The sequence below is a fragment of the Corylus avellana genome, chromosome 6 (genome assembly GCF_965113065.1).
Source record: "Corylus avellana chromosome 6, dhCorAvel1.hap1.2, whole genome shotgun sequence".
NCBI classification, from domain to species: Eukaryota; Viridiplantae; Streptophyta; class Magnoliopsida; order Fagales; family Betulaceae; genus Corylus; species Corylus avellana.
The window spans coordinates 2,242,414-2,256,321 of record NC_142495.1 but is presented as its reverse complement, the minus strand read 5'-3'; the positions used below and the strand labels follow the sequence as shown (position 1 = coordinate 2,256,321).

The 13,908-nt window shown below is 33.6% G+C and overlaps 2 protein-coding genes across 2 annotated transcripts; one reads left to right on the top strand and one right to left on the bottom strand.

Annotated features, from left to right (window-relative positions):
- Nucleotides 1-2,228: 2,228 nt before the first annotated feature.
- LOC132186510 (uncharacterized) lies at nt 2,229-5,813 on the bottom strand. The gene is made up of 9 exons (XM_059600490.2): nt 5,622-5,813; nt 5,183-5,367; nt 4,702-4,977; nt 4,091-4,149; nt 3,953-3,989; nt 3,785-3,856; nt 3,550-3,700; nt 3,270-3,437; nt 2,229-2,585 (listed from the first exon to the last, which is right to left on the bottom strand). The coding sequence occupies exons 1-9, from the start codon at nt 5,811-5,813 to the stop codon at nt 2,229-2,231; spliced, it is 1,497 nt and encodes a 498-aa protein (XP_059456473.2).
- A 2,238-nt stretch (nt 5,814-8,051) lies between these two features.
- On the top strand, nt 8,052-11,412 carry LOC148584771 (ADP-ribosylation factor-like protein 8a). The gene is made up of 6 exons (XM_088517273.1): nt 8,052-8,218; nt 8,760-8,841; nt 8,938-8,970; nt 9,132-9,253; nt 10,833-10,994; nt 11,112-11,412. The coding sequence occupies exons 1-6, from the start codon at nt 8,181-8,183 to the stop codon at nt 11,227-11,229; spliced, it is 555 nt and encodes a 184-aa protein (XP_088373399.1). The 5' UTR covers nt 8,052-8,180; the 3' UTR covers nt 11,230-11,412.
- Nucleotides 11,413-13,908: the final 2,496 nt, after the last annotated feature.

The following is a 13,908-nucleotide window of genomic DNA, read 5'->3' as shown; positions in this document are numbered from 1 at the left end:
TTGTTGGCAAACATAGGACATAGCCACTTTTTGGTGTAATAATTTTATTTAAACCTCTGGATTAAATAATATAACGAGAAATGTTCGTAGAAACCTCTTAATTATGTGAGTAGTACTTTTCTCAATAGTTTCTAACATTTATTTCTAACTCTCAAGTACACTGTACACTGTACAGGATCAGGATTTGGTCCAAAGAAAAAGTACAAGATTTTGGAGGTAAATGCAATATGATTTTGAGGCAAGCTCTTTAGCACATAGAGGGTAAATAAAGAAGACAGAAGAATATTAGAGTTTGATTAGCAGAAATGACATTAATTGCTCGTAATTATAGTGATTATCATAATCTTAATCGTCACATACATGCACGTAGTTAATGACAACAACCATGTGCTAATATTTCAAATTGAGTAATGATATCAAAAGCCAAGTTTTTTTTTTTGTTTTTTTAGGTAAAAAATCACAAGGCTATTAATATTCCAAACAACTCATAAAATTTGCAAACCTCCCAAAAAAAATGGAGTGCCGATGATTTGTACTAGTATGAATGATTATTGATTGGATCGTGTATACAGGGCTGCTTTGATCACCTCAAATGATTGGTCAAGAGTCGAGCAAAAGAAATTTCGGTGTGTATGCCTTTTAGAGCCAACTTTCCACAAATAAAGAAACGAATTTTTCTTTAAATTGGGTATGAGAGAATTGGGCTTAATTCGTTTAATTTATCAATTCATATATAAAATATGTGATTTTTATTTGTATTTTTAATTGGGATGCCGTGTTTCCAAACCTCAAAATCATCATCTAAAAAAGTTTGAGGAGGTGGCCGAACTACCTCCTGTGATAGTTTGAGACAGAGTATGTAGGTTTTATTTATTTTTTAATGTAAAATACCGTACATTAAAAGGAAACTTTTTTTTTTTTAATGTAAAATGATTAATTTCGGACCCTATTTTAAGTCTAGAAGAAAACTTTGTTTAATTTTTTTTTTAAAAAAAAATTACTGAAATTAATTATTGAATAAGTAGTTTTGATCATTTGGCATAAGAGGTAGTGAGGTAGGTATGGTCTCATAACTAATTAATTAAGAATGGGTGAGATTCGGAAATAATGGTTTGATAAGATTAATTAAGTTGGTTTGGCATTTTAAACTCGGTGTGATTAGTTGACCAATTATTAGCATCTGACCATATGTCTTTTTTACTTGTCTTGCTGGCCTTTGGTGTGGGGCAAACACCCTATCGAATTCCCTATTTTAGGGTTCAACAATTTAATATTCACTACCCGGAAAGCAACATACTACTAAACATATTGATGGTGACCACCATCATACCAACAACAATTTTTCTCTTGCAAATGTTTTAAGAACAAAGCATCTCTATATATATATATATATATAAACATGTTAAAGTGGCATTTTTCCATATTCTATATTTGATCTTCATGTTCTTTCCCTAAATACAAAGGATCTCAAGACCATACAACAAAAGCGAGTAATTTTAAACTAAATCGTAAAAAAGTGTTAATTCGGTTTATAGGCATTAGAACACTAGCAGCAAACTCCTTATAGCCCATTCTCTTCTCTATATTTAGGAAAAATCTAAAAAAAACTAAGAAAAAATACCCACATCAGAAGTCCTAAATATAACCAACATCAAATGGCATCTACAGTATTATTGGGAAATACTGTAGATGCCCAATGCATTATTAAATTATAAAAAACTGATTCTCTCTTTTCTCTTTTTCACATGTCCCAATAATTCTTGTAAAGTGTTTTTTTACAGGGAATCGAAAAATAGTTTTATTTCATAAATTGAGAAAAAATAGTTGAAAAGCTGCTGCAAGTTCTCTTAAAACGCATGGTTTAAAAAAATTCTGATTTCAAAAGACATTAAATAAGTGATTTTTAAAAAAATAATTAAATATTTGATAAAATTGTACATAGTTTGCCTCGACTTGCAAAATTGGGCGGCCAAAGGCATTCTAAATACCAGTAGGCCCAGTACTGTCAGTAATGTGCTAATTGAGCACTCCATAATTGGATTGAATTAATTACTGAATTATCAAAATTATTCACATTTCTCTTAAGCTGAGTACATTAAGCTCCATGATTTAATCTACGTCTTGCGACGACCATGGAGTGTATTTCTGACTTCTTTAAAAAAAAAAAAAAATGGAAAAGAGGGGTAAGCATTTTGTACATTTGTTGTAATTCATCATCTTCTAGCTAGCTAGGATTGGGGTTTGATGGAACATATAGAGAAGCATCTTCCTCTGTCTTGATATGCTTTTGCCACCCAAATTAAAACCAAAATCACCATGACAATGGAAAGAGAGAGCATTGATGACCATAATAATCGTATTGAAACCCTAAATGGCCTGCATTGATGCGAAACAACATCAGAAAATCTGTCCTTGACAAAGTTGCATTCTGTCAAACTCTTCAAATCTGGATATATATCTAGCAAATATTGGACACAACGGCTATAAGCCGAGACCATGTCGTAAGAGGCCTCAGGAAGAAACTTTCCATTGCTTTGGCATTCCTTGCTGGAGTTATATTGGAAGCAGGTGAACCTACCAAGAACCTGCACGTACATGGTTTTGCATGCACCCAATGGTAAGCTTTTGTATCAATCCAAAACTCAGGGAAAGCTTCAAAAAGTCTCATGCTGTATATATAAACACACCATGGGTTATTTCTAGCTAGTTCATATTGCTAGCAATTCGAACAATAAAAATGAGAAAGTCCTTATGAGACTCACATGTCTAAATACGTGTATCGACAATCTAAACAACAAATGTGAAAGGATTTATAAGAATGACCCACATGTCCAAATAAGTGGGTAGGTTGCCCAAGATCTGCTTGGGCATATAGGTCTCATGATAGCTCTTTCATATTTTCTGTCTAGATTGCTAGCTGTTCTAGTAATAAAATTGTTGAAATCTCTATTATATCACATGTCGTGTAAAAGTTACAGTAAACTACCCTTGGAATTGTACCAAGTTTTTTAATTCTAGGTATTTGGTTCATTTTAAAAGTGACTTTTCAAATTAAAAAAAATGAGTTTTTCTTTTTAAATTTAACTTTTATTTGAAGAGCTCAATATGAATACTCTTACAACCGTTCTCCAACTTTTTAATAATTTATTGACATGTGTCAGCATGTGATTGAGCCACATTAAATACTAAAAATTTCTTAAAACCCTCCAATTTCATACCACACATGTGAGCAAATCGTTAAAAAAGGTCATGGTAGAGTTGGAGCTTACATGTGGTAAGTCGCCAACTGCAATAGCATCTTTTGGGCAGCTTTCCGGCGTGTAGGTGTAGTTAGGTGCTCCCGAGAAAGGTTCACAAATCTTTATAACCCCAACTAAATCCTCGCTTTGTTCATCTAGTCCAAGAAACCTATAATACTGTGTTACTTTAGAATTCAACTGCAACACCAAGACACATACATCCCCATGTGTTACAAAAAAACAATTCATTTGTGTATATTATATATATATATATATATGCAAGTCAATTATAAGCACTAGTGTATGGTACCTCGTCTATAAAAGAATGGACAGTGTGGCCAATTCCAACCATTATCTTTCCTGAGGATGATGAATCCATGCACGGCAGCAACGAGCTCAGACTATTATCATGTGGGTTTTGTTCAAAATCTGAAAAAGCTGAACATGTATCTTCTGCGAAGCTGCCTTAATGGCAAAGTGAAAATTCAATGAACAGTAGGAATAAGAGAGCAAAAGAGGAGGGTGGGTCGAAAGGTTTTACTCACGTGTGAAGGAAGAAATCAATGCCGGTCAAAACCCAGCATAGAGTTGTTAAGATCCAGCAGCAAAAGATTATTCTGAATTATTGAAAGCAGAAGAAAATTTGAGTGAAAAGGATATATATATATACCTTCACCAAATTAAACTAATTGAAACTCATACATTTTACTCACGTTATGAATCCGGGATGCCAATGCAACAAGAGCAGAACTGAGCCAAAGCAGCAACCCATTAGTCTAACCAAGTTAGTTTTCGTTACATCTTTGTTAGAATCGACCATATATATATATATATGGTGAAGGAAAATTTACCTAGTGCAGCAACCAACATGACCAAGTTGATAGTTACAATCACAAGATGAGCTATGTACCTACAACACATATATAAGAAAATCAATGTTAATTTTGCAGATCATATGAAGGAGCTGGTATTATAGCACATACTTTAGCATTTAGGAGTACTAATCCTAGATTGCTTGTGGACAAGATCTTGGGCATATTTATAAAGAGTGTGCAACCCTCTCTTATTGAACTGGTTTTATGAAATAAATTAGAAGATATTTGGCAAACAACAACAACCATCCATAACACTGTTCATAGTTAAAAATATTAAAAAAGAAAATAATGATTGATATAGAAAAATGAAAAATTGGTATTGGAAAGCGAAAAAATTTTGTTTTGTAGTGATTTTTTTTTTATTTGAATAGTAATAAAAAATAAATTATGTGATATAAAAAAATGAATGATGTGATATAAAAGTAAGAGTGTTTTGATATTGATTTTTTTGAAAAAAAATAAAGTGAATAGTGTGGGGAGATGTGGTATAGTTTAACAAACAAAGTCATAGACCCACAAATTTTTTCATAGTGTCAGAGCCTACCATTAGACAAATACGTGAGACATATATATATATGGATGCTTACGAAGTATGAATTGCCTGGTCAATGGAATGCCCACTTTTGTGAACAAAACCCAGGATGACACGCGATTCTTTCCCAAGTCGATGGGTGGTAATGTTCAAGCTCAGAGACGTGGTTGGATCATATGGAAGTAAAATTGTTTGCATTTCTGTCATTGCCTTTATTATTTGCTTGATGGTGTGACGGGCATCTCCTCCCATTTTGAGAATGGTTCTTTTCATCTTCTCCGTTCTCCATAAGGTGCTCTGATTTGCTGCCAGGACGAAGCTGGATGCAACTCTTGAAACCCAAATAGATGCACATACAGAGACTAGATTTATTAAGAAATCCAAATAGTTCTTATGTTGTTTGTTATATATAGATGAAGGAGAAGGTTAAAGTATTAATTAAATAATTAAAGCGACACTAAAAAGTAATTCACAAACGGAACAATATAAGACGAGAAAGAAGCAGGGAATTATGGATGATCACTTTAGGCACTTACACGGCAAGAAAGGTGAAGAGCAGGACCAGCAAGAACATTAGGAAATAATGATGATCCAGATGCTTTAAAAATGGCCAAGAGCTGCTGCTTGGCTTCTTTATGGCGACGAAGATGGCAAATCCCAGCCCACATAGCAACCAAACTCCCGCAATTGCATAGCCATGGACTCCTGTAAATGCCGCAGACTGGAAAAAATGAGAAAAACACACAGTAAATCAATCCCATTTTCTTTACCCCAGATTTTCTCACATCTTCCTCTTTTTTCACTAACAACATCCTCTGAAGAAAGTGGACATCTATCGTATCTTATATCTATTCTTTGTCTGGGAAAAATGGGACCCATGATTTGAAATGTTACATATGTAAGTGGGTCCTGTCCCTTGCCCTATAGCAAAGACAAGAAAAATATTGAAAGGGATATAATTGCATTGGAACTTACAACCCAGTAATGCTTGTTCCTAACATCGTAGGCTCCATTGTAGTAATGAAAGTGGCGCAGAGGATCGGGCCTCTTGAAGTTGGGATCCCCAGTAGGCGACCCGGACGCAGCCCATTTTGGTGAAAACAAGGAGGTGGAAACCAAGAAGAGAAGAAAAGGAAGAAGAAGAAGAACCCCATTTGGGTTGGACATTGGCAGAAGCTGTGTTGGACTTTGCTGTGAAAAATGGCAAAAGCTTTTTAAGTTGGGGAAGGGATAAAGAGAGTCTGACTTAGTGAGTAAGGTAAGAATAGCTTGTGGCTATGGTTTTCTGGAATATTTGTTATTGTTATGTTGAAGAAACGAAAAATGCTGTATTAGAGAATGAGGTAACGAATCAGTGGGCGAAGTTTCTGGTTCCCCAATTCGAGGAATTGACCACTTTTTGCTGCTTCTTGTCTTTCTACGTAAGCCTCCCGCCTCCCTCTCGATCTCTTTTTGCTGCTTCATAAATTTGTATGTATTCTTCTGCAATAAATAAATTTATATAGGGAAGGGGAACAGGGTGCCTTTTTTCCTTCCTTTTTGCAAATGTCTTTTCCCATGCAAATTCCTCTGCCTCGTTCGTTAACAAATGATGATATGCTGCGGGCAAACGTTCGATGTTGATTGGTATACGGAGGTAGCTTTCAACAACAAAAGACGATCAAAATAAACAAGGCTTTATAATACTAATAGCTTTTACAGATTTAATTGTGCATAAGTTGTCGCTTTTTGTAATTTTGTTTTAAAACCCACTTTTAACTTTTGAAATTTCAAACAACTCATTTAAAAATGTGTATTATTACATACAATTACTTTGATTTGGCAATCCTACCACTTTGATTTAGCAATACCAATCAGTTTTTTTTTTTTTTTTTTTTTTTTAACAATAGCTGATTGATTGAGTCACATCAGCACGATAGTATCGCAATTCAGCATTTAAAATTATAAATTTATTTTTATAATACTCACCCCTCCTTAGGAATTCCAGGGCTATAAAATTATTGCAGTATCTTGTTATATAGATTTGAGCAATGTTACACTTACTCGCCAATTTCTTTACACAATTTTTCTATATTTATATGTGGCTTTTAAAATGATTATTGAATCAAAATTCAATAAAGATTTATCTCATATTCAATGGTGGTTTTAAAAATCATTTATGGCTATGAGTGTAAAAAAATTGTTTAAGAAAATAGGAATTAGTGTAGCATTATTACTCTATAGATTTGATCAAATCCGAATTATTATTTTCAATTTTAATGTTAAGATTTATCATCACGTACCCTTATCATTTTTAACAACTACTTATTATCTCAATTTTATCTAATGCAGACATGTAATTGTTATCTCTTTGTCGGAGTATAATTATGTGTCTCCACGACCCCTGTTGGCAAGTAGAGCGCGTAGCTAATGAATTTCGAGAACGTTCTACCATTTCCTTAATTTAGCAAACTCCTCCGCAATCATTGGATGTGATGTCCACTCGCGTTGACTGACAATGGGGCTATTGGATCAGGATCCCCTCGAATTAGAGGGGATCTCCAATTATCTTCTATCACCAATTTGGATTGTTTATTTTCGTCTAACTGTTCAAATTGGTCAACTAAAATAAAATAAGAAACTATTATTTTAATTAAAATAATAAATTAAAATTAAAATAATAAAAAAAAGAAATGGGTGAGAAATGGAGTGGGTGGTGGCCGGCCACCCCTATTGAGAGCCTAGGAGTGGCCAAAAGGCCCGAAACCATCTTTTGGCCCTTAGAAGTGGTCTAGCTATCTTCAAGGGCTAAAAAAAATTTAAAATTTTTTTCAATAAAATGAGTTTGGTCTTTGGGGGTGGATCGGTCATCCCAAGGGCCATCCCTCAATGGTTGTTGCCAAGTAAATTTTTTTTTTTTTTTTTTTTTAATCTTTTGAGGATGGTCATGCCACCTCTAAGGGCAAAGGGGTGGCCGAAATCACCCTTAGGTTCTCAATAGGGGTGGCCAGCCACCCCTTTCTCTCCCATTTCTTTTTTAATTTTTTTATTATTTTATTTTAGTAGATCAATTTAAACCATTAGATAAAAAAGAATGGTCCAAATTGATGATCAGATATAATTGGAGATCCCTCTAATTCGAGGGGATCGTGATCCGTTGCTAACTTGCTATTACCCTTTACTCTCCGAACTTCTTTCGCCTCCCAGTAATCTCTTCTTTTTTTTTTTTAATCTTTAAAAAAAAAAAAAAAAAGTAATCTTTTTTTTTTCTCCCTCATTGATTGGTTTGTGCCAACGAAACTTACGGGCCTTCTTTTCAGTTACTTTCCGCTCATACGGCTCTATTATCTTTCTAAATCTGGACCGTCCATCTTATTGGCTCAGATTCGGGGGTAAATCGTACTCGTTGATAGTATTTGCTTTGTGTAGGGTGAAGCCGGTGGCAAAGGAGGGAAGTAAGGTGTTGCGAAAGGTGAATTGGATTTGGAGGCAGAGATCTCTCTCTGTCTCTTTCTGAGGAAACAGAGACTCGTAGATCTCTTTCTCTGATCATCAATGGGTTTGTGGGAAGCCTTTCTCAATTGGCTCCGAAGGTTTGCAACTCTATATCCCTCTCTTTCTGTAGTTTAATTTCAATGCCTTTGTTTTAGGAATATTGATTTTCTTTTTTGTTACAAGATTTTTACCTTCTGTGTAAAGAAAGAAAAAGCTGATGACTGGCTTTTCTTTGTTATTCTTTTTTGTGTCCAAGAGGATCATGCTTTGCTAGTTGAGTGAGATCATTATCTGTGGGGGGATGTAGGAGGATCGGGGATTGAATATTATGAAAACTGGTACATGTTGAACTTAGGTTTGTTGAATAAACTTCAATTGTCACCCTTGGGTGATATTTGTGGCCATTGGAAGCTTTGATGCATTCAAACAATTACAGAGAAGAGTGAACCTATTAATCTTAGGAAATCCTTTGAAGCCTATTAATCTTGCAGAGTATTTTGGTTGCCTCATGAATCTGGTCACATCTTATGACAAGAATATTTTTTATCTTTTATGTTTTGCTATTTGATTTTTCTGAGTGACCTTGATGGATCATTGTTTAGAATTAATGAGCTTACTATGTTTTAAATGTGATTGCAGCCTCTTTTTTAAGCAGGAAATGGAGCTATCTTTGATAGGACTTCAGAATGCTGGAAAGACTTCACTTGTAAATGTTATTGCAGTAAGTAAATTACCATGTTGACTGGTATTAGTATTATTTTCTTTTCGTCCCTTTGGGCTGATGCACTGAAAACTGGCTTGTTTGTCTTGTTCATAGACTGGTGGATATAGTGAAGACATGATCCCAACGGTGAGTAATCTTTTCAAAAGGGATATACCTGATTTTACTTTTACCAATAGATGATATATTTTTGCCCAAAGCTTGCATTTTATCCTTTCAATGACGTTTTTTCACTTATCATCTTGCTGGGGATAAAATATATTTATTAATGCTTATCATTGGATTTTCAGGTTGGATTCAATATGAGGAAGGTAACGAAAGGGAATGTCACCATAAAGTTATGGGATCTTGGAGGTCAACCTAGGTTCCGCAGTATGTGGGAGCGATACTGTCGTGCAGTTTCTGCTATAGTGTATGAACCACTTTGCCATCTTAATTAACTTGATGTGTTTGGACAACACTCTAATGAAATGCACTTGGCAGTTTCAGCAAAAGAATACATGCTTGCCAACTCTTCTTAGGTTTCAAATGCATTCATTGTTTAAGGGGCTTCCTTGTGTTATTCTGTTACAATTATGTTTGGATTGGATATTTATGCATGGTTTCTTGCGTACTTGTCTATCATGTCTCATACGAATACTAAATTGTAAATGTTAATACTGGCTCGTCATGTTAAGTTGTCAAAATTGTATACCTTGTTTATCTTCAAGCCTTAGCATGGTACGTCAATACTGCTAGATATTCTGGAAGTTTAGTGAAACAGATAGTGGACCAAACTGTTTGAAGTTTAGAAATTATAATGTTCCTAGATTTTTGAGAATGTTTGAATTGGAAACTAAAACAATAGGTGAATTATGTGTTACATACAACCATTCACGCATTTGCATACATACTATTATACATGCATGCTTTCATTTATCTTTAGCAGTCCAAGTTTAAAAAATTCTGGAGGTTCTAAAAGTTATGGTGAAATAGATATTAAACTGAGCTTTTTGAAGTTCAGACTTATCAAAAAACTGTTTTGAGTTCAGAAATTGTCTCTTCATTGTTATCAGTGAATGTTTAAAGATGCTCAAAGTTTAGTGCATATACATATACATGCATTTATGTGCTTGTGGATATGAATATATGTTTATATCTGATTTGCCAAATCATAACCTTTCTCTTTCCTTTTTCATGGATGGGTGTCAAAGTGCTACCTGATATGCATTTTTACTGATTGAAATGGTTTGATTGTCTATTTCTTCTTTGTTCTAAGTTGATTTTATTTGCCTGTCCTTGTCAACTACTGTCTCCATATTGTTTCTGTTGGCCCTTTTCTTTTTTCTTTTCTTTTTTTTTTCTAAAACAAATTCTGTATATTTAGACAGAAAGCGATGCTCACTGACCTGATGAAAACTGGAATCCTCGTGTTATAATCAGTGACCATGATGCAAATCTAATTGTCATTCAAATGCCTTAGAATGGAGCTCTTACCTTTTTGGACGCAGAACTCCCATGAATTACCTTGGTGTCACAAAATTTTTGGATAGGGAATTGTGCCTTCACCAGTTAGGGTTGTTATAATGAGATTGATGGTGTGATAAGCGAAGTGTCTCAGCCAACTCCGGTATCCAACTAATACTTTTAAGCATGGGATGGGACAGGTGCAGTTACAAGGAAAGCACAGGCAACTATAGTAAATTCTGAGGTTAATCGGGATTGTTTGGAAGAGTTTCTATGGGTTGTGTGCTAAAAGCAAATTCAAAATTCCTTTTGTTGTGTCTGCCATTTGATATTTTCACTTGCCCCATAATGCCTCTTTCGTGTTCAGTATAGTTGTATATGCTACTTTTCTTGTGTAATCTGTACTTTGTCTGTTCGGCATATGTTTCTCAATCATGAACCTTATTTTAATGCTTTGTTTATTAAATAGAGTAATTAGTTCAGAAGCATCAATTCATTATTTTATGATGACTTAACAACTTGTAATAACCTGTTCCTTTCTGCAGTTATGTTGTTGATGCTGCGGATCCCGACAATGTGGATATCTCAAAAAGCGAGCTGCATGATTTGCTGAGCAAACCTTCACTGAGTGGTATCCCACTGCTAGTGTTAGGGAACAAGATTGACAGGCCAGGAGCTCTGTCTTTACCGGCTTTGACTGATCAAATGTAAGACAGGTTTTTTACTTTGTGACGGAAACTTTTCTCAAGCGATATTCCAAAATAAGCCATCTCTTTCTGTTTGCTTCATTATTCTGATACTGAAAATGGGATTATGCTCTGCAGGGGACTCAAGTCAATTACTGACAGAGAAGTTTGTTGCTACATGATCTCATGCAAGAACTCCACAAACATTGATTCTGTTATTGATTGGCTTATAAAGCATTCCAAATCAAAGAGCTGAGTGGGTTTTCTATTTTATTTTGGTTTTGTGTGTTATAATTTCTCTTTGGTGGTGGGGTTGTCTAACCTGGTTGCTGATTGTTTTGTCAATCGTGTTTTTTTTTTTCTTTTTCCTGAGATGCTATTTGTAAGGTACTGTATATTTCTTCCTACCTAATTCAGGATTTCGAGGTTGTTTTGATCACTCTTTCTCTCTCTCTCTCTCTCTCTCTCTCTGCGCGCTGCAAACGTGCACACCGTACGGGGAGGAATGTGTTCATTGTCCAACTGTCGGCTAATCAAGTAATGAATCATTATTTAGGGAGCAATTTTTTTTTTTTTTTTTTTTTTGGAAATGTGTACCATTTTTCTTCCGGCAAATGTTGAAATATATGCCTTGTGCCAAATCATGCCTATCGCAGGTGCACTGCCAATCCTAGTAAATTGTACTCCACTAGAAAACTGCTATGATAATTGGGTCATGCTATAATATAATTCCTAGTCTTGATCAGTATCCTTCAGCTCAAGAAACGAAAAATCGGTATCTTCAAATGTATGATAATTTTAATGTACTGACTTTGGATGTAAAAGCTATTGAAGTAATAAAATCTAAATATTAAAAAAAATCTTAATCAGTATCTAGATTCAATATAACAGATGTCGTTTATATTGTATTAAGCTTCTTCTTTCTTTTTCTTTTTTTCTTTTTTTTTGGAGTTTTTAAATTTTAATTTAATTATTTTTAAGATATAATTATAATTTAGTGAGAATAATAGTATGACGTGTTAAATTTATTACGTGGCTAAAGGGGAGTTGGTACCTTGTTTACATCACAGAAATTCATTAGTAAGTTAGGTGAAAAATTGTCATAGAGTGAGTTTTAAGAGAAATGGTTAGCTTCATTCAAAAGTTTAATTTTTAGCCATTTTAATTTTAGGTGGTATGGTCTATTTTTTATAAATCTATTAATTTATTGTTTAAAATCTATTAATTTTAAAATGAGCCATGTCACTTAGGATTAAAATGGTCAAAAGATATATTTTTTAATGAAGCCAAGCATTTCTCAAGTTTTAAAGTGATGAAAACATTGAGAATGAATTTTTTTAAAACTTAGGCCCCGTTTGGTTCGCGGATTAGACCCTTGGATTGGACTAGCTAACACTAGGTATATCTAGTCCTTTGTTTGGTAACACTCTATTCCTGGGAATAGTTATTCCCATGGGATTACTAATCCTATATACACGGGGTTAGCTAAGCCACTCAAAAACAAGTGGCTTAGCTAATCCTTTCATGTGGGATTAAAATTATCGTGTAAATTGCTCACAAAAACCCCACCCTTCTAGCACCCACATCTTTCAAGGAGACTCTGCAAAACGATCTCCATCTCTCAAAGAGCAACGATCTCTCTTCTCTGCGCAAGCGATCTCTCTCCCCTTCTCTTCTCTTCGATTTCTCTTCTTTGTTTCTTGGTTATTTCATTCTCTCTCTATTTCTTGGATTTTTTTTTTCTTTGTAACGTTTCTCTGTTTTTTTTTTTTTTTTTTTTTCTTTTGATTCTCTGTATCGTTTCTCTTTGATTCTGTTTAGGCTTTTTTTTTAAAAAAAATTAATTTTTATTTATTTTTATTCTGTTTCTCCATCCCTCTTTCTCTATATTTTCTCAGTTTGATTTTTAATTCAATTTTATATATATATATATATATATATATATATATATATATATATAACCTATGTTCAAGCGTACAACCTGTGTTCAAGCGTATATATATATACACACACGCTTGAACACAGGTTATTCATACCTGTTCAAGCGTGTGTGTATATATATGTACCCAAAACGTTTCTGAGTTTTTTATTTTATTTTTCTTCTATTTTTTTATTTCTTTTGATTCTTTGTATTGTTTCTCTTTGATTCTGTTTAGGGTTTTTTTTTTTTTTATTTTGTTTCTCCATCTCTCTTTCTCTATACTTTCTCAGTGTGATTTTTAATTCAGTTATATATATATATATATATATATATATATATATATATATATATATATATATAATTGAATTAAAAATCACACTGATATATATACACACACACTTGAACACATGTTATTCATACATGTTCAAGCGTGTATATATATATACATGACATAACTAAAAAAAAAAAATTATAGTAAAATTGTTTATGTTTCAAAAAAAAAAAAAAGAATGAAAGTCCTTAATAATATAAATTGTATTTATATTATAAGGGTATTTTAGGAAATAAGATCACAATACAATTCCATTCACCAACATATTGCATTGTATCAAACGAAGGAATAGGATTAGGTAGTTTATTCCAACGTTACAACCAAACAAAGGAATAGGACTAGCTAATCTATTCCCAGTGGTAGCTAATCCCAGTGATAGCTAATCCTTTTCCAATGGACTAGACAATCCGCGAACCAAACGAGGCCTTAAGATTAATTTTTAATTACGTTGAAATTTAGGAATAGTTATTTATTTATTTTTGTTGAGCTTAGCCGAAGAGGTACATGAATAAATTTATGGCTCTATTTGTTACTTGGGTTTTTGGTTTTTTTTTTAAAAAAAAAAATTAATATGACATAAATATAAAAAAAAAAAAAAATTATATTTTTAATAGTGTTTTAAAATTAAATTATTTGTTAATATTTCTGTTGCGGAAACTCTCCACTTCATTTGTCGATGCCTG

Excerpts from the sequence above, each read along its gene's own strand:
- LOC132186510 (XM_059600490.2), bottom strand. The coding sequence starts at position 5,813 with ATGTCCAACCCAAATGGGGTTCTTCTTCTTCTTCCTTTTCTTCTCTTC. Across the intron at positions 3,438-3,549 it reads TCCATTCTTTTATAGACGAG|TTGAATTCTAAAGTAACACA; the intron begins GTACCATACACT and ends TTGGTGTTGCAG. Across the intron at positions 2,586-3,269 it reads CAGTTGGCGACTTACCACAT|GTTCTTGGTAGGTTCACCTG; the intron begins GTAAGCTCCAAC and ends ATGTACGTGCAG.
- LOC148584771 (XM_088517273.1), top strand. The coding sequence starts at position 8,181 with ATGGGTTTGTGGGAAGCCTTTCTCAATTGGCTCCGAAG. Across the intron at positions 8,971-9,131 it reads GTGAAGACATGATCCCAACG|GTTGGATTCAATATGAGGAA; the intron begins GTGAGTAATCTT and ends TTGGATTTTCAG. Across the intron at positions 10,995-11,111 it reads CCGGCTTTGACTGATCAAAT|GGGACTCAAGTCAATTACTG; the intron begins GTAAGACAGGTT and ends TATGCTCTGCAG.